Source organism: Pogona vitticeps, chromosome 3 (assembly GCF_051106095.1).
Source record: "Pogona vitticeps strain Pit_001003342236 chromosome 3, PviZW2.1, whole genome shotgun sequence".
NCBI classification, from domain to species: domain Eukaryota; kingdom Metazoa; phylum Chordata; class Lepidosauria; order Squamata; family Agamidae; genus Pogona; species Pogona vitticeps.
Window position 1 is genome coordinate 57,816,565 of NC_135785.1, and position 27,804 is coordinate 57,844,368.

At 39.7% G+C, this 27,804-nt stretch overlaps 1 protein-coding gene across 1 annotated transcript in view; it reads left to right on the plus strand.

Moving 5' to 3' along the window:
• Nucleotides 1-27,804, plus strand: part of SORCS3 (sortilin related VPS10 domain containing receptor 3) — a 603,874-nt gene that overhangs the window by 440,206 nt on the left and 135,864 nt on the right. The window contains exons 8-11 of the mRNA XM_072995578.2: nt 11,585-11,674; nt 12,738-12,917; nt 19,734-19,880; nt 22,041-22,143. Of these exons, the coding sequence (XP_072851679.2) occupies nt 11,585-11,674; nt 12,738-12,917; nt 19,734-19,880; nt 22,041-22,143 (520 nt within the window). The remainder of the gene's footprint in view (nt 1-11,584; nt 11,675-12,737; nt 12,918-19,733; nt 19,881-22,040; nt 22,144-27,804) is intronic.

Here is a 27,804-nt window from a genome sequence, read left to right on the forward strand (position 1 = left end):
CTGTCTCTCTCTGTTTTTTTACTTTGACTGCCTAGCTGTCCTAGCTCTAGGGCAGCAAGCCTCTAGAAGAAAAAGAAAAGAGAGAAAGAAGTGAGATGGGAAGGAAGGGGAAGAGGGAAACAAGCAGACCCAGGCAGTAGGTGTGGGGAAAGAGAAAATTCCAAAGGCAGCCAGTTTCCTCACTGCCCTACCTCTCTCATTGCTATTGTACCCAGTGGAAGTGACTTCAAATAAAGGTCCTAACCCCCTTATCAGTTCAAGCGATCACACCAGCTAAACCAATGTGAATGAATCTGATTCTAAATAGAAAAGTAGGAGCTCCACTGGTGGAGGAAATCCCTGTGGACTGAGGTTGAAAACTCCAGGCTTATTCATGTTGACTTCTACATGATGTAATCAACAGACAATAATGCAAATCTGACTGTCTCAATATTGAGGCATTTCCCACATTATTTTTCAGTGTAGTCATCACCTGGCAGGACAAAGTTCCAAACAGAGTAGTCCTAGAACGAGCTGGAATTTTCAGCATGTATACAATATTGAAACAGCGCCGTCTACGTTGGCTTGGGCACGTCGTGAGAATGGCTGATGGTCGGATTCCAAAAGATCTCCTGTATGGAGAATTAGTGAAGGGAAGCCACCCCCGAGGGAGACCACAGCTGCGTTACAAGGACATCTGCAAGCGGGATCTGAAGGCCTTAGGAATGGACCTCAACAGATGGGAAACCTTGACGTCTGAGTGTTCAGCCTGGAGGCAGGCGGTGCATCATGGCCTCTCCCAATTTGAAGAGACACTTGTACAGCAGACCAAGGCAAAGAGGCAGTCCCGAAACAAGCAAAACCAGGGAGCTGGACAGGGGACAGATTGGATTTGTCTCCAGTGTGGAAGGGATTGTCACTCTCGAATTGGCCTTCTCAGCCACACAAGACACTGTTCCAAGACCTCCATACAGAGCGCGATACCATAGTCTCTCAAGACTGAAGGATGCCTACAAAAGTCATGCTCTGACTCATTTGTATACTGGACAAATCTAGAGAAGCCATTCCAATAGTGATTTCAGTGATACATAAATTGATCTGCTGTTAGGCAGTACTAGATAGAAATATCTTTCAGATCACAGGTATATTTAGGCTGGTAGTTTTAGAAGAGATAGCCATATTAGTCATACTAGTATATGAAGCAAAAGCAAAAGCAAAATAAAGAAGACAAAAATGTGGCACCTTAAAGAATAACTGCTATATTTTAACATGAGCTTTCATGTCCAAGTCCATTTCTTCAGACCCTTTAGGTTGTTGTCAAATATTAACAAGCACTGATTTTCTGTGGTCTCGGAATCTTTCCTGACCCACCCCATCCCCAAGCCCTGTTTCCTGAGATATTCTGCTGCTTGTGAACAAAAGATACAGCTTTTCATGAAACAGAACCACTCCATTAAGAATCAGACTAAATTGTAAGTAAAATACCAGTTGTCTTTTGAAACTACTTCATCTGTCTTGGATTAAAATAGAAATGTTGTAAATTGCTCAGGCTCAATTAAGTGTTTTTCAACTCCTGGATATCTTGCTCATGACCAATATGATGTCTGGGCACCTCTCTGTTTCCTGTCCAAAGTCCTTAATTTTGTGAATTGTTATTAAAATAAATCTAAATGAGAAATGGGTATTGTGCTAGAATATCCTCTTATTACAAAGGCTTACTAATTTATTATTCTGGAACCAATTAAAAAACCTTGGCAAAAGCCGCTTAAGTATGAAATAATGCAAGGGGTGGGACCAAATCTGGAAGGGAATGTCAGAGCACTGAGCAGGGAAGACAGATGTGTTTAATGACAAACACATTTGTCCAAAGGAATCATTTCAGTTGGCTTGCTTCCCAATTAAACTCATAAAATGGAAAGCCAAAAACCTTCACAGATTAATGAGCCTATCATTAAGCAAAGGAGGAGGGGAAAAAGGACAAACCCAGCTAATTCTGGACTCAGCATGATGGATGAGAGCAAGGAAAATAATTGGATGGTGTTCATCAAATATAAAATAAAAGATGGTGTCAGGGGAAAAAAAGCTGTAATAATCTCTGGGATTCAGTGTAGGCAAGTTTGCTTATAGGAAAAGTTCATCAAAATAAATTAAAAGGGACTCCTACTGAACTTCATTCCTGACCAGAGAACTTCACAAAAGGTAATGAAGGTTTGATAATTGCTTGTGAGTTTTATTACCCTAGGTGTAAATCACGGAAAGGCCATATCCCTGCTGAGGTAAGCACCAAATTGGTCTTATCAGCTGAAGATTTCCTTTCATTCCTCTAGAGGAGCTCAGCAAAGAGAACACATATCTGAGCTGATCATTTTTTGTATCTTCTTGATGAATCTTGCTCCCTTCCAAAAATACTTTCAGTTTCTTACTCTATAATCTGAGAAACAAAATAGTCCCACAGACAGTGGTGAACGTGAACTGAGTTATCTCATTTTTAAAAAACACACCTTGGCTGTAAAGTGAGAGCCAAAGTACATTTTACTTAGATTTGTTACTTTTGCTCTCATGAATAGCTATGAGCAGCTGAGAACTATTTCCTTTCCCACTTAGTGCAAAGATGTGTTTGGAAAAGGAGAAAGAAGGGATAGAGGTGGGGAACACACAGAGAGAAACAGTAATACTACAGACTCACCTCTGGCTCTGTGCATTTGGTGCTGCCTCAGTGCACCTCTCTCAATGGACCATTTGCCTCCATTAGAAAATGTTTCCCCATGTCTAATGTAAAGACCTAACCCTAAATGTATTGGAACCTAACCTTGTATAATTATTTATTACCTGTACAACCATAAGGTGCAATCCTGGCAATGGTGTCCTTCCAGGGTTGAACTGTGTTGATGCTGATGTGTGGAAGAAGGACAGCTGTGTCTCCACACAGCTTGTAGTTAGACTATAGACTTCCCTTCAAAAGAAGCACTTGGTAGATAAGGCTGTAACTACACAAATACATGGATGGAAAGGCTACTCGTGGCAGCTTATATTATTTCCAGCATCAGAGGTAATGTATTTCTCATTTAGACACTGGTAAGCTCTGCTTGTGCTTTTCCCATGTACATTTGGAAGAGTATTGTGTGAGCATAATGTTCGGCAAGGTCCAGTTATCATCACTCTGGGTGTCCTTGCAGCAGGAAAGACAGCCATGTTGTGTAACACAGTGTACAAAAGTTGTGCCGTGTCTCATCTTAACTACAGCGCTGTTGATGCATCAACTTTTAGGAATGGTTAGAGTTTGGGAATTGTATTTCTTGAATTATATCTCTCAGAATTCTGAAAGATCCTGAGACATTGTCCCCAAAAATTACTTTTCTAACATATCACATTAATTTTCTTTTTCTTTTTTTGGCCTATTGCAAATTCCAGACAGAATTATATCCTCCCAACATGAGTGTATTAAGAGTGATGTACTGTGCAATTAATCACAATGTCATGCATTCAAAATAAGTTTACAGTCCAAAAATCTTCTGTTGCTCTGAAAAAACGGGCTTCTTTTTACCATCTCTGTCAAAGGAAGAGTCTTCTCCGGAGTGGGTCAGACATGATATTTCAGTATATTACGGCTAGCCTTAGTGGTGCCTCTGAATGACAGCTTCTCTATAAAAATATGCCACCATCTACAAATGATATGATTGCTGGGGGTATTATTGATGCTATAGCAATATCACATGCTGGAATTGTGGAAGAAGTAAAAAGGAAAACATATCTGCAAAGGGAATTTTCTGTGCTTTATTGAAATTCTTAAAAGCCAGTAGATGTTTGGTATAATAAAGAAGCCTTTGGTGTACTGTAAAAGTGCAAGCCTGCCAAAACAAGTATTATGGAATAGAAATTTCTACACTTAGAATTTTTCTGCCAAATGATCCTGTAGTTAGAAAATACTCCTCCTACATAAAAGCATCAGACTGGTAAAAAAATAAGATTCTATCACTCTTGGGATATAAAGGGAATATTGCAGACCATTGTAATAGGAAGAGGATTTCTATGGTGTGTCACACTTTCTCTATAATCTATACTTGAACCCACAAACAAGTTAAAAATGTTTATGAGTAATATGCCTTGTCCGCTGATGAGCTCTTCGGCAGCACAAGCCGCCATTATCCCATTCCTGGAATAGCGCGAGACAGGGAGATCTCACGAGAGCGATTTGAGAAGGGGGGGGAAGAGTATTTAAAGTAGAGCTCCTCCAACCTCTGACCTCTTCCTTTTTGGCAACCCACCTGCCCGCCCTAGAATGCTAGTGTGAGTCTCACTGGTCGCCTGTTGGGGCCGGATATGAATTTTTGACCCACATCCTGATTTGCCTTTGGAAGCAGGGATTTTTCGCCTATCCCACACTGGCTGAGGTGTGCTGGCATATTGAAAGATTGTCAAATGTGGTCACACAGGTGGGTAGTGTGGATAAAACAGGTTTTGGTGAGTCCCCTCGCAACAACAGGTAATGTATAGCTCACCTGATCTCCCAGCACTGCGGATCGTGCAATTACAGTGCTTGGGGGAGAAGATCCACTGGGGCCACTCCCAGACCAACAGTTAACAAGAAGGAGGGGACTTGAGGTCCAGGGGTGGTCAAATTTGGGCCAGTAGGACTCTTGCTGTCTTCACAATTGCAAGATCTTGGGGCTCGGAACTTGCCCATAGTTTGGTAGGGGTCCATTCAGACCCCTCTGCAGAACCTGATTCCGTATTATATCAGGACCCCCTCTTTTTCCATTGAGGTTAAATATGAATATTTAATAAAGTGTGGCCCATGTTTTGTTCCATAACAGTTGTCTTGTGTCTTATTCCGGGGTAAGGGGATAATGGCCTTTCTCAGATTACCCATCAACATATTCATCCTCACTAGTTCAAACATAGGCTGCAGAAAAAAAATTATATGACATGTAATAAAAATCCTCCTCCTAGATCACCCATCTGACAGACTATTATAAATTTTAAGATCTGAAATCACATTGCTGTTGTTTCGTTCATTTATTCAACCATATGTCATGTCAAGTGCCAGCAGACTTTAAAAGAGACAGCATTTTATATTTAGAATGTGTCTATAGGCTTTGAGCACATTATGAGAAGATAGGATTCCATGGAAAAAGCAATAATGTTGGGAAAGGTGGAAGGCAGCAGGAACAAAGGAAGACCAAATGTGAGATAGACTGACTCGCTAAACTCTTGAGTCTGCAAGAGCTGAGCAAGGGGGCTGAGGACAGGACATTTTAGAGAGAGCTAAATCATAGAGAGAGCTAAATCAGAGTCAGAGGTGACTTGATGGCAAATAACAATAATATAAGATTTTCTATGGCAAAAGACTTCCCCATGAATTTTGTGTTTATCTTGATCATTAAGGCTAGAAATGCCAGCAGAGTTCTCCTGGATGCAAACCTGTTGCCAAATTGATACAGTTTGTTTTATTCATCGGATTTAAGCTTACAGCTTGGACAGAACATCTAAACAATGTCTAGTTAAGCAGCAATGAGCAAACTTGTTCAGTTTTGGAAAGTGTTTATTTAAGCGTTCCTTCACAATACTTGGCAGAAGGGACATTGTCAAAGGAAGAAATCTTTAAACCACCTGCGAGGGACCTGCCACCAAATCCACCACGTTTCCTTATCCTCAGTATGTTCTTTTTTGCAAGAGACATAAACAGGCCTAATTGACCTCACCTGAGATGGAAATGAAACCCCCTAAGCATTGCTAGGAGTACCATATGTTGCATTTGGATTTAATTTGTTATGACCACATGGCTGCCCTTTACTTTGCATCAGATCCTGGGCACCACAGTTTTTAGAACCTCTCAAATGAAATCAAGAAACCTCAGACACTAATTACATCTTCATCTGAAATCTCACACAGAAGCATCATTCCCAGTTGTGGAGACCACCTCCGAAGAGCTTGTACCACTGCTTGTTGCCAATGTTTTTTTTTTTCCAGATGTACTTTTTGGTTCTTGATGGGCACAAATAGAAGGATGAGTTAGCTGGGGGGTGGGGGAGAGGAAAAGTCCTTTTAGAGACAGATCTCTCACTTAAACGGGGTCCAGATCCATATCAAAGTCAGGGGTGGATTTTCAAAGTGGAGACACTTGTCTTTCTAGTTCCATACTCCTGCTTTCATCACCCTCACTAAATGTTACAGAGAAACATTTCAGTGGGTTTAATTACATATTTCAAAGCATTTTTTTTTTCAAAATCTTCCTGTTGCTGATGAATGGTGTGAGCATCCCTTTAGTCTTTTGTAATGATGTTTTCATGTGTATGTACTTTTTTTTTAAAAAAAAAATCTGTTTATAGTGCGGTTTTTATCTACCTTGAACATTTTTATGAGGTGAGATATAAATTGTTTCAGTAGCATGATCAGTACTGAAAGGATGTATTTTGTATAAGTGCAACAATGGTACCTTCAAACATATGGAATTAATTTCTGTGTTGCTTTGCCAGCTTAGTTTGCTGGGTCAGTATTCTTTCTTTGTTTTCACAGCTTGTGAGTTCTGGGTGGAAGTACACCATTGTCTTTATCATGCATGATGTGTCTTCTCTTGAATGTGCTGAACCAGTAGAGCAAGAAGCTGCCAACTGGATGTCATGAAATTGCTAGCGTTCCTTTTAAGTGAAATATTTGTATCCCAGAAATTTCTGCTGCTATCTTCCCATGAGCTTGTAATATCACATTCATACTTAGCATCGTATTCTATTCAAATATCAACAATAACACCAGATGGATATGTAACAGCCAATCGTTAAAGGTCTGCAACAGAACTGCTATATAAAGTTTCTGTTGATTTCATTGCATTGCCATAGAACCCAATTAAACCAGACTCTTCTGTACAAAAGGGACTTCGCTGCTTGGCTCTTGTCCTACACGGGGGGCAGAGGAAAGCATTTGTTGTAAGGGAAGTGAGGCTTTATCTGGTGGAAAGAAGTGAAAAATTAAGCTTCGCAGCAGAAAAGACCCCCAAAATCTTCTTTATCCAGTGAGAAAATATCTGTGGAACAACAGTAGCCCACAAATCAGTGGTCTGAATAGAAGATAGGAGATGTACAATTTGTAGCGATACAACAACCATGTAATATATATTAAGAAAAAAATAGTTGGCTTTTGCTTCAAATACTTAATTAGTATAATTTTAGAATTGCCATTGACATGGTCATGCATGAATTCTCAGGGGAAAATAAGTTCCTTCTTGGGCAAGACCTTGGGAAATTAGTTACGTGAGTGATTGTATGATGAAGGATGCAAGCAGCAACTCCTGAGCAGTAGCATTTATACCATTGCCTGACGTAGCTCAACACTAGGATTCTGGCCAGTGATTGTTGGGTGTCTTTGGTGAAGGCTGTCTTTAGTGAAAAGAAAGCTTTATTTGTGTACAATATGTTTAATGAAGAGGAGACATGGTATCTGCTCCCACTGATTACATAACTAAAGTTTTATTTATCTCTTATAAATCCAAGTGATGCAAACATGCATGGAGAGGAGCAACTAGCCTTGCCCTGGAAGAATCCTGCTTGCACGTTGGCTCTACAAACAATTGTAAAAGCTGAGTTCTTGCTCTCATGTATTGCTTATACACAAGCAGGACCCTTCTCTTCATGTCCAGTACTGACATTTTGAACACAATAACAGAGTGGGACAGAGCTGTACACTTCCCTGTAGCTGTGATTGTAACACCAGCTTTTGCAGCATCTTAAGAGAAGTTTAAAAGAGAGAGAAAACAAACATATGAAAGGAAGCGAAACCATTATTGAGTATATCCTAGAGGAGACAAAATGGGTTTGCTTCTGTGGAAAATTTTCAATGAAAATTCCAAAGTAACATTTATCCCACATTGCTGAGTGAGTTAATAGCAACTAGAGATGATTTTGGAGCTTTACAATCTCCAGAATTATTTATTTTATGTTGTGTTGGCTATCATAAAAAGGCTTTGCATTTTCTGGAAAGGTGTTGTATATGGATTCTAATGAAACAAACAGCATTGCAAGTTAGAATATAATATCTTCTTTGAGCCCAGACATTTAAATGAAAATTATAGTCAAAATACAGTCCTTTGCTTTGTGCCTGACAGTAGGCCAAGTCCAGGGCATGTATGTGTGGTCGAAACAGGAAAGATGTAAAGCATGCATTTTGTCAGTCAGTGACACAAATCTAAGAAGTGCTTATTTCAAAGATTCAGCAGCAATATTTATTTATTTTTGTGTATTCAGAACAGCACAGTTGGCTCTTTCTTTGCCCCTGCTAATGTGTTTGCAACTGTTTTACTTTTCTGTAGGGAAAAAATACCCTTGCTTTTCCTAAAACTGAACTATTTGAATTCACATGCTTTTATTGGATACCTTGACAATCATCTGAAATGTGTATTGTTTGAATATGTGATGCACATACTCTTTATTCTTTTATATTTTTCATTGAAAGTAAGAATGTTATGTATCCAAAACTAGCCTTTTATGGACTCTATAGAGATCATTTATTGATTTCTGCCCAAATACTTCCCTCTTTACTAATCTATTAATACAACCCTCTATACTGCATTCCTTTTGTTTACTCTGGGACAGCATTAGTTAATGCTCTGTAAAAAGTAGAACCTGGATTATGACAATATTTTTCTTGTCCACTAAACCAGCTGCTCTCAAAAGGAGAGATTAGATTGGTTTAACCTGTCTTGTTCTTAAGAAATCCATCCTGGCAGCTAGCAATTTCCAGGGGCATAAATTGATTGCCTTACAATTTGGTCCAACCATTTTCCAGGTGTTGAAGTCAGACTAATGAGACTATAGTTCCCCAGGTTACGTTGGCTTCAATACTCAGGAAATTGTTAGAACAAATTATAAAGCAATCTGTCTAGAAACACTGTAAAGAAAAGGAGGTTGTTTCTGAGGAATCAGTTAGCTTTGGTGCAAACAAGCTTAATTTTCTTCAACTTTCCTCCTGACGTTCAGGAAGAAATTCATGTCAAAATGTTATGTAGTCCATAAAGAATATACACTAAGGAGGCTTTTTACCCTGCAGTTTAGATTTGGCATGGATGAAGTGGCATCTAAAAATGGCAACTACACAATGTAAAGCTAAGCATGAGAATCCCAGTTACTGTACATTTTGTTTTTTAGTGGAGAATCAACTGTTTTTGTTTAGCCAGCAGGGGGTGGTTTATTTTACTCCAAGGTGGCTGCATTGCTTTTCTCTGCCATGCGTGCCTGAAGGGGCAGTTGCAAGAGTGTCAGTTCCCATCAACTAATGTCTCCAAACAGTGTTTCTTTTTTTAAAAAACAAAATGTTGTAAAGTTAGCACTGCATCAGATCAATGCTATGTCTGTTTAAATTTTTTAAAAATTAAAAAGAGGCAAATAGAAAGGATGGTGCTGAAGAAAATTGCTATCTCATTTCTGTCTCTGTCCCTGCTGATTTCTGTAACATTTAATTTTTATTTATTATTTCTTCAAAATATTTATATCCCACTTTTTTTTCCTAAAAAGGACCCAAGGCAACTTACAGTATTAAAATAAACAATATTGAAAGCTAAAAATAATGAATTATTGCAATATTTAAAATGAATTAAACAAATATTATATTGAAACTACTAGCTAAAAACACTACTAAAAACTAGAGATGTGCATAAGCACTAAAATTAAGATATGGAATTCAGATTCAGAATTTGGAATTACAGCCTTTCCAATCTGGAATTTGGAATTTTAAAAATATGGAATTTCTAAATGTCCAGAACTCTGTCACAATCAATATGAATACTATATAGTCATTATTTTCCCCTTTAAAAAAAATCACAGACACACAACCTTTTTAAAAGGATTTTCCTGTATCCTCACAATCCCAGTGATTGTGCCAAACAAAAAGTGTGCACACCAGAGCCAGCGGTGCACAGGTATTAGGAAATGACTGTAATGAGCATACAATGATTGAGAAGGATCTTGGAATAGTTGGTCACAACAGTGAGTCAACAGTGCAATTTGGCTGCCAAAAAAAAAAAAAAAAAAGCTATTTCAGGCTGCATTATCAGAAGTATAGTCTCCAAATTCCATGAAGTACTAGTTCCTCTCTGTTCAACACTACTTAGGCCTCATCTTGAGTACTGTGTCTAGTTCTGGACACCACCCTTTGAAAAGGATGCAAAAAAATTGGGACAGGTTCAGGATGATGACAGGTCTGGAATCCAAGCCTTATGAGGAAAGACTAAAAGAACTGAACACGCTTTGCTTTCAGAAAAGAAGCCTGAGAAGAGATATGATAGCACTTTTCAAATACTTGAAAGGTTGTCATACAAAGGAGGAACAAGATCTGTTCACTTCTACTTCTTCTTCTAGCAAGCAGAAACCTAGCCTTTTGCTTTCTCATCTATAGGAGAAATTGTGACTTTGAATATTGGGAATTATTATTACAGATATTTGGAACTATCAAATTCATATTCAAATATTCAGAACTATTCAAATATGAAATCTCTGGAATTCCAAATATTTCCAAGTCCGAATTCACATCCCTACTAAAAACCCATTAAAAGCAACAAAAATACTACAGCCCTACTTAAAAAACTGCTTAGATAGCCACTCGTTAGGAAAAAATTAACCTGAAGAGAATGGACAGCAAAGATGGGGACAGGGTTTTTGGAGTTCCAGAATCTGAGAGCAGCAACAGAGAAGGCCCTCTTTTGTGTGTCTAATAAACACATTTCTAAGGGTGGTGTGACAGAGAGAAAGGCCTCACTGGTGATCATACTATCTGGGCAGACTCAAAGGGAAAAGGAGTCTTTGAGATAGCTTGGACTCATTGAGGGCTTTGTAGGTTAAAGCAGCACTTTTAAGTGGTTCTAGAAACAAACTGGCAGCCAGTGGAGCTGTGGTAGCAGAGTGTCTGCCTGCCTATGCATTTTGGACCCACTGCAGAATTTTCAAATACTTTACAAAGGCAGTCCTTTGTAGAATGTGTTACAGTAATCCAACCAGGATTCAACTAAGGTCAGTGTCATCATGTCCCGATCAGACAACTACAGGAAAAGTTGTAACTAGGACACTAGTTTTAACTGGTCAAATGCTCTCCTGACCACCATCAAAATCTAGGCTCAGAGACAAATCCAAGAGCACAGCCAAGCTGCACACATATGTTTTTAAGGGAAATATAACCCCATCAGCAGACATGAGCATTGTTTGTATTCGTCTAGATTACTACAGTTCAGAATAATGTGAGTATGATCAAGCATGTGGGGATTCACTTTAGTTTTGCTGATTTATTTCAACCATGGTCTTATTACTCTTTTAGATTTGCAAAGACTAACAGAATCATTTCCTGCCAACCTAGCAGTTCGAAAGCATGCAAATGCAAGTAGATAAATAGGTACCACCACGGCGGGAAGGTAACGGCGTTCTGTGTCTAGTTGCGCTGGCCACATGACCGTGGAAACTGTCTGTGGACAAATGCTGGCTCTATGGCTTGGAAACGGGGATGAGCACTGCCTCCTAGAGTTGGACATGACTGAACTAAATGTCAAGGGGAATCTTCATCTTTACCTTAACAGAATCATAGGTGTTTAAATGGGCATTCACTGTATCATTCTATGGTGTTTCTACAGGTGACTTCTGGTGGAAGAGCAAATTATTATGTATCGTACAAGAGGGAACCCTTCACACAAATAAAATTACCCAAGTATTCATTACCAAAGGTAAATATGTCTTTTGCAAGTAGTCTTCATATCCTCAAAGACTTTTACAGGAAGAGAATTTTCCCCCAGATTGTATTTTAGCATTTCCCCCTTCATTTTGAACTTCTTTGTTTATGACATTTCTTTTCATTCATAGTCTTGAACCATGCCTGCACAACTCATCATGGTGGGTAAATACTCCCTTTGCAGGTGGTCAGCAAAATAAGAAGGGCTAGCAAGCATCTGTTGGGCCATCTCACATTGTCAGTGAGCTGTGTTTAGCTGAGAGGGGGAAAATACCAAGACACTATGAGGAATTTGTGTTTCCTCTGATTAACCTCTTTTCCTTTTTGCAGTGGAATTTCCTTAGAATTACATGCCTTTGCAATAAGTTTTGCAAATTAAGTTAATGTTTACCTTTCACTAACCAGTCACAAAACAAAACATGCTGAGTGCTATAAAAGAAGTTGCAGAAAATCACATGCTATGACACATGTCTTTTACCACGTAAAGCAGACAGTTTTTAAAAAATTGTTCATTGTCTAATTTGACCCGGAGGACAGGTGTTGCTATGGAACAAATGTTGCTTGTTTCTTCTGGGAAGCAATCTGAATCTAGGCATGGGATGGATTGAAGTTTAAATTCCATTCTTATAGTTGGAGCTGAGTGTGTCTCTTATTAAAATCTCACATTTGCTGACCTGGCTAGCTTGACAGTGGAGCTTTCTACATCTCCTGGGTAAAAGGAACCCTTAGGCTCTGAGCCTGCGAATCGTGGAGGAACAATAAAACATCCAAATGTATAAATAAAAAATGAAATAAGATGAAACTCCTTCAAGGACTCTGGAATCTCTTTCCTCTTTCCCTGTCTTCTCCCCTGCAGCCATTTTAAAATTAAAAACACACAAATAAGAGAGCCTGAATAAAGTAATTTATTGGCTTGATCTAATGGAAAATTGTTTAACATCACTCATAACTCATGGTCCTTTCCCTGCTGTGGCATAAGTCATAGTAATTGCTTTGTGTCCCAAAGGGCAGAGAAATATAAAGATCAGGGGTAATAATCCTTTTATCTTCCTTAACAGGACATGCATATTATCAGCACAGATGAGAATCAGGTGTTTGCTGCAGTTCAGGAATGGAACCAGAATGACACATACAACCTTTACATCTCTGACACCCAAGGGGTCTACTTCACCTTAGCCTTGGAGAACATCAAGAGCAACAGAGGACTGGAGGGGAATGTCGTTATTGACCTTTATGAGGTATGCATCCAAAGTCACCTTGGGGCAACCTTTCATCTTGTAAGGGTAAATATCACTTCCCAATAGGATTGGAAGTTAATTTAAAAATTGTATTTTGTGTTAACTATCAGAGAGATAGGCAGAAGATACATCTAGCTTTCCTGGTGGGTCTGTGGTTGATACGCAGTTGATCAGCAATGACTTCTTACTCCCAATAAGAGCAGTAAAATGTTTTCATCCACTGCCCTAAATTATACTGCTGAAATAAAGAAAGCCTAGGGGTAATCAAAACCAAGGGAGTTTTGCATTGGACTATACCACATGTTTAGCTCTGGTGCTAAGAAAATGTCTGTAGGCTCAGAATTGATGCATTCAAAATGTAAGTCTTTTGCACAAGGTTCCAGGTGGTAGATCTCAGGGTTCTTCTTTTAAAAAGCAAAGTAGATCTTATTTATTTTCTTTTGTGCAGTTCATTTTTGTTCCCCTAAGCTCTAGCTGATTGCAGCCTGTGGTTGCAGAGCCAGAGGCTAGGTGTTTGAATTTATATTATGGTTCATGGGAGTAGGGCCGCATGAGATGTGGGGTGCGTGAGGAGGCTGCACAGTGCTAGAGTGACACCAGAAGGAGGGACTGGCAAACTACTTTCTGAATATTTTATTCCCAGAAACCCCTGGCAGAGTTGTCATAAAATCCAAATCAATGAGAGTACCTCATTGCTGCTAAACTCTACATCCAGATGACCTTTCAATCAAAAGCTCATTAGCCAAACTTCAGAAATATTTAAGTATACTGATACCAATAGCCACGAGTCTTTTAGCATACTTTGTTCTCTGTAGTGCGACCTTATTTTTTTTTCTCTTTTTCTGTGTGCTAAGTATATAGTAGGATGCTTCTCCTGAGCCTTGTAATTCCAGAGGAGTTTGTGAAAGTGAAAGGAAGTTAATATGGGGAAGGATAGAGAGAGAAGAAGAAGAAGAAGAAGAGATGGATGGATGGATGGATGGATGGATGGATGGATGGATGGATGGATGGATGGATGGATGGATGGATGGATGGATGGATGGATGGATGGACTTGCCTTATCTGAGATATACTTGGATCATTAGTGGTCTTTGCCTGATACCTTTTTTATATGTTGACAATCATGTAGTTATATGGTTGATACTCCTAGGAGTTTTTCCTGTTTGTTTTTACTGGCAGTTTTTGTTACATTTTGAAATCTCAAATGAAAAGTAAAGTTTACTGAAACCTTACAAGGCAGACTAAGTTTCCAGATCTTTCTGCAATGTTGCTGTGGCTATAAATTCATCTTAAATTTGTCATCATATGTCTCTGTTTCTTCCACTGACTCTTCTTATAACCCTATCTTAACATAACTAGTCACTTGCATCTAAATAAAATAAATAAATATAACTAGAATGTTGAGAACTCTTTAGAAGGGTGTCCTGATTGTTCTAATGTTTTAATATCTGTCAGTGAATTAATTATAAGATGAATCAAGATTATTTTGGATCTCTACAAGTTCCATTAGAAAAGCCAATGCCAGATGTAGTCTGAACACAACTATCCTATTCAGGCATAAGGAAAATAACAAAGTTATCTGATAAAGTTTATTTAAATAAATAATAAATAAATAAATATTATCTGATAAAGTTATACAGTATATCACAGAAGTGAGTATACCCACTCACAGTTCATAAATATTTTAGTATATGTTTTCATGTGACAATACTGAAGAAATGACACTTGGCTACAATGTAAAGCAGTGAGTATACAGCTTTTATAACAGTGTAAATGTGCTGTCCCTTCAAAATAACGCAACACACAGCTATTAATGTCTAAACCACTGGCAACAAAACTGAGTACACCTCTAAGTGGCAATGTCCAAATTGGGCAAAGTGCCAATATTTTGTGTGCCCACCATTATTTTCCAGCACTGCCTTAACCTTCTTAGCCATAGAGTTCACCAGAGCTTCACAGGTTGCCACTGGAGTCCTCTTCCACTTCTCCATGACAATATCACAGAGCTGGTGGATGTTGGGGACTTTGTGCACCTCCACCTTCCGTTTCAGGATGCCCTGCAGATGCTCAATAGGGTTTAGGTCTGGAGACGTGCTTGGCCATTCCATCACCTTTATCCTCAGTTTCTTTAGCAAGGCAGTGGCCGTTTTGGAGGTGTGTTTGGGGTCGTTATCATGTTGGAATACTGCCCTGTGGCCCTGTCTCTAAAGGGATCATGCTGTATTTCAGTATGTCACAGTACATGTTGGCATTCATGGTTCCCTCAATGAACTGTAACTCCCCACTGCTGGCAGCAATTATGCAGCCCCAGACCATGACACTTGCACCACCATGCTTGACTGTAGACACAACACATTTGTCTTTGTACTCCTCACCTGGTTGCCACCACACACGCTTGACCCTATCTGAACCAAACAAGTTTATCTTGGTCTCACCGGATCATAGGACATGGTTCAAGAAATCCATGTCCTTAGTCTACTTGTCTGCAGCAAACTGTATGTGGGCTTTCTTGTGCATCATCTTTAGGCTTCCTTCTGGGACAACAGGCCTGGAGACAAATTTGATGCAGTGTGCAGCATATGGTATGAGCACTGACAACCTGACTCCCCCACCCCACCCCTTCAACCTCTGCAGCAATGCTGGCAGCACTCATACATCTATTTCCCAAAGCCAACCTCTGGATATGACACTGAGCATGGACACTCATCTTCTTTGATCGACCATGGCGAGGCCTGTTCTGAGTGGAACCTGTCCTGTTCAACCACTGTATGGTCTTGGCCACCATGCTGCAGCTCAGTTTCAGGGTTTTGGCAATCTTCTTATAGCCTAGGTCATCTTTATGTAGAGCAACAATTCATTTTTTCAGATCCATGAGGTGTCATGTGAAACTTCTGGTGACCAGTCTGAGAGAGTGAGAGCAATAACACCTGCTCCCCCTTTACACTTGAGACTTGTGATGCTAACAGGTCTGATGACACCATGGAGGGAAAACGCTACTTGGGCCCAATTTGGACATTGCCACTTAGGGGTGTACTCACTTTTGTTGCCAGCAATTTAGACATTAATGACTGTGTGTTGTATTTTGAGGGGATAGCACATTTACACTGTTGTACAAGCTGTATACTCACTGCTTTACATGGTAGCCAAGTGTCATTTCTTCAGTGTTGTCACATGAAAAGATATGTTAAAATATTTATGAAATGTGAGGGGGTGTACTCACTTCTGTGATATACTGTACATGTTGAGAGGAATTAACGTTACACAATACTGTTATCTAGCAATAACTTACAACAGACAAAGATCTTAGCAAAACAATGTTTTTATCAAGATTAAGATCATTAATACTGTTTTATATTATCTATTGTTGAATGAGCTATAAGCAATAAACTAGCAGAAAATATTCTCATTAGAACTTAAAGCACCATGTAGAAATGTGGTTGATTGGATTATTTAATACTGAACTTGATCTTTATACTTGCTATTGATTACCCATGTCATATTTTTTTCAGTTATTTCTATAAATTTATCTTGTGCTAGGAAATGTTGAAGGTGGCAGGAAAAGTTGAAGTCCAAATATGAGATTAACTGACTTCATAAAAGAAGACACAGCCTTGATTTTGCAAGGCTGGAGCAGGGCAGTTGATAATAGGACATTTTCAAGGTCACTCATAGGACTGACATAGTTGGAGGTAACAACAACAGCTTCTGTTTTTTAGAAGAACATATGTCTGCAACCAGTAAATTCCTAAATACTAGTTTTCACACAAGAGCTCTCTGTGAGGGGGCTCTGTTCATATGCTTAAAATTTTAATTATTTGAAAGTTTATTCCTATTTTTGTTTTGAACTTCTACCTAAGGAGTGGGTTTTAGAGGTCTCTTTGCTCATCTGGATTACAGTGGCTTGACCTGAAGAAAAATGTCAGCCCAAATATTGGAATCCAACTTAACCAAAACATTTGAAGAATTTCAAGGGGAAAAAAATCAGAATTCTACACGGTTTCCATTCTCACTGAGTTTGAACAAACCAGTGTGTCCAAACTCAGTGAGAATGGAAACCGTGTAGAAGGGCTACAGGTGAACACAGGGGCAATAGTAACGGAATAGGGCTTGAGATGGCTTAACCATTTATTTTTTTCCCTCTCTCCCCACAGTCACTGTAGCACACTGTGCACATGGGATGCATTTACTCAAATCCTCACTGAAACAAAATCCAAGACTGTAAAGAACTATGGATCAGACCTCCAAGTGCAAGTTCCTATTACTGAAGCATGCTGATCTCTGTCTAGCATGACTTCACCCACCATCTGTGGGATTAGCTCCAATGCTGCAGTCACTGAGCCACATGACCCTAATCGTACTGCAGCCCAAGAGATCCCCTTAATTCCTTTCCCCCCTTCATAAAAATTCTGATTCCACCAATCAGGGAGATGGGATGACCAATTGGAACTCACCAAGCTCTTACTTTTCGCACTACCTGCAGTTGCGAGCAATTAATGTGCAAACCTGACATTACCTAGTTAGCACATAAAGTAAGAATGTGATGGGTGAAAACACACTTGCTCCCATTCATAGCCAGTTACAGGAACAAGTCAAAAATTCCCATCCGGCTCTGATTAACAATCAGCTAATCCCATTCTTACTTCTTAAAGGGTGGGTGGGTGGGCTGTGACGCCCACAGTGGAAAAGAGGCCAAGCTAGGGAAGAAGGCAAACTAACCAAAGCCCTCCCACTCCTCCTCTACATCACTGTTTTGCACTTGCTCCATCCAGAGCGGGCAGGCAAAGCACTACCACGGCAGCAGTGCTGCCACCATGCGGAGGGGTCCATCTTCAAAGAAATGGAATCCCACCCCCTTCTAATACTGAATGTGTCAGTAAGTGTGTTTCCCTTGTCCATTTGTCAACTGCTTTTGTTGTCCAGCAAACAAACTTGTAAGACGGGTTGCTTACTATCTATACACCATATTGTCGATATGGAAGAGAATAAAGTAGAAAGGGAACTGGAAAAACAAACAGGGAGAGAGAGAAGGAGGAGGGAAGGAAAAAGCAGTGTTGGGGTGTTAAAAGCAACTTAGAACCTTTGATGCTTTTTAAAAGAGTTGGAAAGCAGAAATGTTTGTGTGTGTGTGTGTGTGAGAGAGAGAGAGAGAGAAGAGAGAAAATCTAGCTCTTCAAAGATTGGAGTGGTTAGGTTATACACCTCTATCTCCTTTCTACCCAGGGGCATATTTTGGAATTAAGCCTGTAGCATAACTGAGTCAGGTCTGTGAATAAAGCAGAACAGAATGGGCCTTCTAAATTCCTATTCTGTAGAGAAAGGCAAAAGTGATAGTTTTAGGAGTTCTGCTGCCAAAGAGGAATTCCTCTGGAGATGAGATTAAAGTCTTCTTACTGCATTCTTAAGAAGCAATTTGTTTTTTGATAGGATATTTTGCACTCACTTTCCCTGTGGATTTCAAAAATAGGTCTCTGTCTTTACTCGGGCAGTGTCAGAAGCCTTTGTAGGAAACACTTTCTGTATTTGAAATTAGACTCATTTTCTCTTGCCTTTTTCTGAGACACCTTTTCCATTTTTCTGCCAGTAAAGAGAAGGAACAGATAAGTAATTCCACAAGGTGATTATACTATAAATTATATTTCTGTGCTATGTAACAAGTCAAGCTGGCGGAAGCTTTTGGGGAAAGAATTCTAAAAGCACATGCATGGATGTCCTTCTCATCCTCCATTCCAGGTACTTGTTTTATGTTTCAACAGTAAAACCCAAAGTCTTCTCACTTTTAACTCATATCATAAGAGATTCTATTCCGCTGCATCATACAATGTGAAGTTTTACAGAAAGCAGCTGATGGTCAACAGAGGTCACAGGTAGGAAATTATGGCCCTCCAGATACTATTGAGTTCAAACATGCTAAGGAAAACTGACAACCTGCATATAATTTATAACCTGGGGCCCTCCACGTGTTGCTGGACTCCAGTTCACATAAGTCCCAGACATCCTACCAATGGTTAGATAGTTATATGCAGACTGTCAGTTTTCCTTAGCATGTTTGTCAAATAGCTTGTTCTTCGGTTAGAAGAAACCAAAGACAAGCCTGTCACTCCCACCCACTTTCCATGTTCTTTTAAAAAACTTGGAAAAGTTACTTTTTGGACTACAGCTCACCAGATCCTCCAATCAGCATTGCCATTGACCATGCTTCTTGTAGGAATCTATGAAGTCTAATTTCCTTACATTTTTTGTGAAATATTGTTCTTTAAGGAGGTAAAAAAGGAAAAGCAACTTTTCATTACTTTTCTGAAGAGGAATTTATATATCTTGGAGGCTGCATGGCTGTCTCAAGCCTTCCTGTTTTAAATGTACAAAAAAAAAGATGCCATCATGTTTCCTGGGAATCATAGTATCACTGCCATTTAAAACTATGACTCCCAACCCAGGAAGCGCTGCAATGGCTTCCGCTTTACAACAGGATCATCGAAGATAGCCGTGCAACCTTAGAGATAGGCCTTAGTCCATATGAGTAAAATATGTCTGATGGTTTGGGTCTGTGAGTTACAGAATTCTGCCTGGGGTCCTTGTGGAGCTGGGGTCCAAAAAAACCCCAACCCAACCAGAAAAATGAACAATACATCCCTATAAAGGAACAACGGAAAAATCTCTTGGTTCCCAGTGTTCAAATGCTTTTACTTTAAACAATATTTTTGCTGCCTTATTAGTGGCTGCCAGTCACCAGTATTCTTAGCAGATTTTATGCACCGCTGTGCCTTGTTCCTCCCTAGTTGTCCGAGGAGGTTTTTCATCTCTCATCATTTTTCCTAGGTAGCAGGGATCAAAGGCGTATTCCTGGCCAACAAGAAAATAGAGGACCAAATTAAGACTTTCATCACCTACAACAAAGGCAGAGACTGGCGTTTGCTGCAGGCTCCAGATTCAGATCTGAGAGGGGACCCGGTCCACTGTCTGCTGGTCAGTAATGGAAAATTTCCAAGCTGTAATTAGTAGACCCACAATGTTTCCCATTCTTAGAGAATCCCACATAAAAAGGTAACTTACTGAAATCTATGGGTTGCCTACATAGCACCTGCCCCTGGATAGTTAGTCTCTCAGTTTGCATCAATTATTTCTTCTTTTTCCTTCTTTTTCCTTTTTGGTGATAATTAAATGAATAACTTATCAACAGCTGGATTTGTGGACTTTTAAAGCCAGAAGGGATGATTATGGAAATTTAAATGCTGGCTATAGAATTGCCCCAAACTTTGAAACATTCTATAAAGAGATCAGTTTGATTCAATGTTATTTATTTACGCATTTTTCTCCTCCATTCCAGAGGTTTCAGGATGCTTAACAATGGATAAAGACAGACACACAAATAACAAAATAACAATAACTACTGAATTCAGACCATAACATATTAAACCAATTTAGTCTTAGAAAATTCCAGCTGACAGCCCAGCTGAAAAGCCCTTGTTGTGCTTCTGAAAAATGCCTCTGGAAAATTCATTGACTGAAATCTTGTTGCTTAGCGCATTATTCCCTACAGTAGTGTAGGCCCACTGAATCAGTGGTGATTTGGGAAGTCAACCCCTCAGTAACTTCCATTGATTCAAATGGGGCCATTCTGGCTGCAATTTACTTGGAACATTGCAAATTATTGCACTAAAGTACTGTGTTTCCCTGAAAATAAGACAGGGTCTTATATTAATTTTTGCTCCAAAAACCGCATTAGGGCTTATTTTCAGGGGATGTTTTTTTTTCATGTACAACAGTCTACATTTATTCAAATACAGACAGTCATGTCATCTTCTTCTGGTTGCTGCACAATGGGGGAGGGCGGGCTTTCACTTAACTGGGGCTTATTTTGGGGGTAGGGCTTATATTGCGAGCATCCTGAAAAATCATACTAGGGCTTATTTTCAAGTTAGGTCTTATTTTCGGGGAAGTAGGATATGTCACAACTAAAGTAGGCTCATTTAAACAATGAAAGTTGCAGAGAAGTTGACTCTCCTAATCCCCACTGATTCAGTGGGTCTACTGCAGTACAATTTGCTATGGTAAGCAGCAGGATTTCAGACATTGTCTCTTAAAAATCCAGAGAACGGATTCCTATTGCTGTTTGTGTAAAGTTCGTGTAATTTGTTGTGGCTGATCAATGAGGTTCCAGAGTGCATCTCCATTGCACAATTAGGTGTATGACCAGGCATGCTACCATGATATGCCCTGACATCTTATTGATTATCCATAATTAGTCACAGTGAGTTAGGCAAGTCTTACATGAATACCAAGTAGGATTCTAGCCAGAGTTTATCGGGTTTCCAAAGAAAAGATTTCCACAGCTGTTGAGTCAGGGGCTCCAAGTGGGCATCTTCGCTGTATCTCCTGGGCAAGGGGCCAGCCAAAAGCACTCGGATGATGCCTGGCTGATGGGATTAGATGTATTGTCAGCTGTATAGCCATGAGCAAGCTGCGCAGTACCACCAGAAGGAGGGACAGGTGAAGCATTTCAGAAAAACCCGGGAACTATTGCCATAAATTGCAATTGATGTGACTGTACATAATTATTGATTATTAATTAGAGATGCCAGAATGCTTCTTCATTACTCTCAGGTCTAAATTAACTTCAAGAGGGTAATGTCACTTTAGGGGAGATTTCTGGTGGGGGTGACAGTGGTAATGACATAGGCCCCTTTGGTCAGGTACCATGTCAGAGTCCTGCTCCAACAATGCGGGATGGGAGAAATCTCTGTCTGAAGAAAGAAACTGCAGTCATGAAGTTTAGCACACACAAACTGTGTCCCAGCGAACTCTGCTCTCTCTCGGAGTCTCTGAGCACATTCTTTTATTAGACACAAGGTTACAGCAAGTGATACATGCCAACGAATCAGCTGTGAGTTCATTCTGTCCACCAACAGGTTAGAGTGTGCGCATTACAAATATACCAGCAACTAAGAAAAGAGGCAAACAATGAACAATGGCAGGAATCTTATCATAGTCTTTCCAGGATTCCCACGGTACCATCTGCTAACTGGAAACAAAAGAAAATGGGAACCATGATACTGAGAGAGTAAGTCTGTGAATTTAGTTTTTTCCCTTCATGATGCATTTCCATTATTTTCCCATCTCTTACAGCCCTTCTGTTCCTTGCATTTGCACTTGCAAGTCTCTGAAAACCCCTATACTTCAGGCAGCATCTCAAGCAAAGAGACCGTTCCTGGACTTCTTGTTGCTACAGGTACAGACTTTGTCTCTACTTGGTTGTTCTCACCCTTTTCAAACGCAAATCTCTTGTTCACCATAATCTACAATGTTTAAAGATGAGTCACAGAAGCTTATTTCACTTGGTAGATTTGATCGTATTAGTGTGAGCTTTTTCAGTGGGGAAAATAAGCCTGATAAACTGATGTGCCCACCATTGAACCACTGTATTCAAACTGCTCAATCACAGTCAAGATGTTTTCTTGTTCTCATGTACATATTAACTTGAGTATGCAGAGAGTGCTTGTTGGAAAAAGTGCCCCTGGACACCAGAGAAGGATTGTGTGGAGAATCCACTGCAGGGATGCTTCCTAGATTTTGTGCCTACTCATAAGAGCTAGAATCTTAATATTTGTTTTTTTAAATTTAAGTAGAAGTATTCCTCTCCCAACTAGATTGCATTCTTTTAAGTACCTGTTTAAGGCATTTTAAATTTCCTTGGCATTTTAATTTAAAAAAAAATCTCTTAGCCCGCTGCATGTGTTTAGATTCTGCCTCATTCTATCAATAATGTTACAGTTTTATTGTATGTATTGGTATTTTGTAAGATTTTCTGTTCACTGCTGTGGAATTTAGTGGTTGTTGAGAGATAGATTCAAGATTTAGATGAATAAAAACATAAGTATATAAATCAATTTTTGTATCTGAATTAAACCCCAGAATACAGTCAATATGATAGACTAGATTGACATTTTCAGTTTCATACATCATTTGCATTAGCATGTTGCTAATTGATACTTACAGATTATCAATGTGTTAATGTAAATTGTAGATAAAATGAAACATGCAGTGCTATCACTGTTACTGCTCCATATTATTGCATTCCTAATTAAAATGCACGGGTATGAAAGCTGGTTAGTGAAGGAAGCCGACAGGAAAAAGATTGATTTGTTCAAGATACGATGCTGGAGGAGAGTTTCTTCCAAAGAGATTCAACTGGCCAGACCCCAAAATACAGACGTACCACATACTTCTTTGATCAACCAACTTTTACATTTGGATAGCTACCTATATCTCCCTTAATATCAAAGTTTAGATGAGTTAACTTCTAAGATTCTGTGAGTTATCAATCAAAAAAAGTAAATTTTCTAAGCCCTGGTTGATATGTCATAATCATGTCAGCAATTGCCGCCAACACAGCTGTCTCTCTTAAGGCTTGAAAGGCTTAGAGGCTTTAGCTGCCTCCAGTCCCTTTTCTGTCTCTCTGCTTCATCATCTCTTTATCCATTTCTTTTCTATGTGAGGGCTTTGTATGCCCATAGCTGTGCTGGTTCTCATGTTGGAGGCAATTGCCTGTGAAATAGCATTGATCCATGCCACTGTGCTTCACAGAAACTTCTCACCCAGTCCTATACACTTATTTGTTGCCAGTTTGGCCTACCAGGCTCTGAGCCTGGCTATCTTCCACCACACACTAGCATTCAGCTTTGTACTAAAACATAAAGGTAAAACTCTGTAGAACATTGATACGGTCTGGCATAAAGCTCTAAAAACACCCTGTATATTGGTAGCTGACCTAATGATGTTTATTGCCAATATTGGGAAAGTTAACTTATTGGATGGTAAGTCCCATAGTTCTACATCCAGAATGGCCCCTTGGGCATGCATGCTGGGGGATTCTGGGAATGGTAGCTCTCTTCTCCCAGACTTTTCTGAGTTTTCGTCCTCTGGTAGCTGGTGCCTGTGGCTGACACAGGAACCAGGAGTGAATAATGGCAAGTACAAAATTAGATGTTCTTTTATATACACCATATACATAGGTAGACAGGCTAGCAAATATTCACACATATAGAGACCTTCTGCATCTTATAAGGAACCAGGCAGGAGTGGGATGGCTAAGGGTGCCCTGAAACAAGACAATCCACCTACCCACCTCCTTACCCTAATGTATGAGCTGCCAGGGCAGGCATACTGAAACAAGATATTTCAGAAACCCCATTTCAAATTTGGTTACTCTCAGAATTGCCCTGTTGACAATCTATCGTCCTTCCTTAATTAGTGCCTGCAATGTTACAGAGTGTAGAATGAAAATATTGGCACCATCAGATATTTAGGTGGTGTATAGTTCCTTCAAAGTGTTGCTGCTTTATGCCCTACCAAATGTAAAATGGGTTGCTGTGCAGTGGCACGTCTTTCCAGTTTAGCAATGGTGTATTCAAAGTTTCCAGTGCAGTGGTTTGTTGCTGGAAATGTTTCTTGTTCAAAAGGGGCTACCCTGGAGAGAAGGTCAGCATTTTTTTCTTTTGAGAGTCTAAAACTTTGGGGTAATTTCTGTGCTTTAAAACTTCAGGGTGATACTGCCAGAGAATTAGCTATAGCGCTACATATCCCAGTAGCATAATAGCTGTTGTCCATAATTCATGTCCCATTTTCCCCACCAGAAGAGAACTCAAGAATGCTTTACCCCCAATACACTGGTGTTTTCTCCTTAACAGAGAAACCTGTCTTCTGCCAATTGCAGGCTTCTAATGACAGCCAGTTATAATGTTAAATGCCAGCAGTGCCCAGCCCCTGGTAATTAGTCTGACAGCCATCACACCACTTTTATGTCTTCTGCTGCCAGTTCACAGTAGGCAGGCTCATCAAGATGTCCAAGTTTATCCAGCCTTATGCAGTGTTTTCACAATGTAGAGTTTGGTGGGAGCTGTCTGACATAACAAAGAAGCTTGTTGAATGGTTGTCATTGTAGATTACCCATATGTACAACATGGAGTGTGTTCTGTAATTTCACAGAAGTGCCAGCAAACTGATATAATTCCCAATCACAGAAGTGTATTGTGACTCCTTCCACCTGCTTCAAGGGTGACCCAAAAAATCCACAAATTTTGCATTTACAATTCTGAGGTGCTCAAACTTATGAGTAGGTAAGAACCTTTGGCTATGCAGAATGATGAGCAGATCAGCTGAAGTCTGATGGCACCTTGAAAAAAGCTAGTGAAATCATAGAATGTGCAGGCAAAGAGAGCACTCATCCTTCAACACGAGGATTTGGAACTGCAAACTGTCTGCCCCACAGACAGTTCCAAAATTGTGAACTGAGACAAACACATCAACGATCATATTACCAGTCTGCTTCAAGACCAGTTCAAACTGTCGATTGTATGGCTTGGATCCAAGCTATCAGAAGGGTGGCTCCTAAGATCTTTTGGGGGGGGGAGAGTCTCTCAGTCCCATTGATTTCATAGACATGTCTGATCTGAGAGGGCCTTCACTGTGGTTGCTCCCACATTGTGGAATGGCCCCCTCAGGAGGCTACATTGACTCCCCCTCAACTTTGTCCTTTTGGCATCTGGTAAATTTTATTTATTTATTTTTATTTATTTGTTCAAACTTATACCCCACCCATTTAGTGGACAAGCCACTACTCTGTGTGGCTTCTAAGAAATAACAAAAATGAACAATACATTTTTTTTTTAAAAAAATGAGCATATAAAACCAGAAACCCATTTGGCGAGCCAAGGACTGGCAAAAACTCAATACAAAATTAACAATGCAAAGAGGTGAGGCTTGTAAAGGGTCAAGGGTCTGTACAGCTTCCCCTGCTGAAGAGATAGTGTTTCGTGTTATCAGCATACTGTTGATAACACACTCCAAATCTCTGAATGACCTCCCCCAGCAACCTCATATGTTAACCAGCAAAGGGGAGATGATTGACCTCTGTGGGACACCACATTATAATATCCATGGGAACGAAACAGCTTCCCCAAGCTGGACTCTTTGGCACTGGTTGTCCAGGAAGGAACAAATCCAGTATAATGCTACACCTCCAATCAAGATGACCAGTCCAGTCCCAGCAACCAGTCCAGGAGGATAGTGTGGTCAATGGTATCAAAGGTGGCTGAGAGATCCAAAAGAACCAACAGGGTCACACTCCCCCAGTCAGCCTCCCGTAACAGGTCATCTAGCAGGGCAACCAGAATTGTCTGAGTCCCATGACATGGCCTGAACCCTGATTGAAATGGATCCAGATTACTGATATCATCCAAGAACATCTGCAGCTGGTTGGCCACCACACATTTCTATTTAAACAGGCTAAAAATAACCACATCAGATACCAAAGCTAGCCTCTCTGAGATGTTGTGGTTATGATTGATTCTAAGGGTTCTTTTAGCATTTTTATATGATTAATTTTTATATTATAATGTGTTTAATTTTGAAAAAATTGTGTATTTATTGCCCTTTTAACTTTACTTGTATTTTAATTAGGAATGCATGGTTCTGAGTTAGTTTATGGAATATGTTGACAATTATTGTACTTATAGGACAGATAAGCAAGTAACCTAGCCATTGCTAAATGGCTAGAGGCAGGTGGACATGAACAGGGTTCAAAATAAATCCTGGGACTGATAAGGAATCATTCTACTGAAATTTCATCAATATAATTTTCAGGGGTTTTTTTTTTACCTTCCAAAATATCCAAATTCAATGCTGAGATCTAGAAACTTGCTGGAATGAAATATTTAGTTATCAAATATGCATGCTAAGTGTGCTTCTGTTTCCAGGAGACAAAAAGAAAATACAATAGTATTCTTTTCAGTTGAGAAAGGGCTGGTGTTACTTTATTCCCTGGAATTGTTATGGTTTGGAATGAAGAATCCTAAATGAGCTTCTATCCACTAAGAATCAATTTACTTGCTAATGAATCTGTAATTTTCTCTTTAAATAATACCGCAGTGCATAGAGGGAAGACCACTTTTAAAAATTGACAGTCTCCACATGGAAGAAACTGCTCACTGAACCATAATGACCTCTGGAAAAAGAGCTATGCTTTAAAGAATAGAGCTAGTCAGACAGGATGAAATGGAGGTAAAAGGGAATTAATGTACGTCACGGCAATGATTAGAAAATAGGAGCCCAAGTCCATACTATTATATGCAAGGAGTGTTGTGCTGATAGAAACACTCTGTCATAGGGCTACGGAATGTGCAGTCTTCCAGATTTGCACAGCAGCTTCCGTCATCCTTAGCACCATTGCTAAAGTTGAAAGCTGATGACTGTTGCAATTGAACAGGATTCAGAGCATTATATGTTCTCCATCCCTTACTGTATGAAATACTACTTCCTCCTATGTGGTCTTATCAAGAGGTTGTTGTATAGAAATTGTTCATTTCATATCTCCAAAATTATGTAGAAGATAATTTTGGTTTATCTGTTTTCTAGTGCTTAACATTATTGGGCTTTTTGGTAAGAACTTTTATATTAGGAATTTGGTTATATTTTTTGATATAAAGGCAGAAATATAAAGGCAGAAAAAAAAACCCCAACAACACAGAAATCAGGACAGATTTTGCCTGTCTCACCTCCCTCCTCAGGACACACAGACTAATCTTTTGCAGGAGTCGGGACTCCAGTTGCACGACTTGCTGTCAAACTGAACTTAAATCACACCAGTGACTCATCATGTTTGTTTGTTTGTTTTTCCCAATGACTGAGACTCAGCTCATGACTCAGACTCCACCCACCCCTGGGGGGGGAAAGCTTGTTTTTAATAGAGACTTGGGACTCAGGACTCAGGACTTGGTACCAAAGACTCAGACTTGGTACTTGGTATCAAAGATTCAGATTTGGACTTGGGACTCGGACCTAAAGACTTCTGAACATTCCTGTTTTTTTGTAGTGAAATGATCACTCTAGGTCC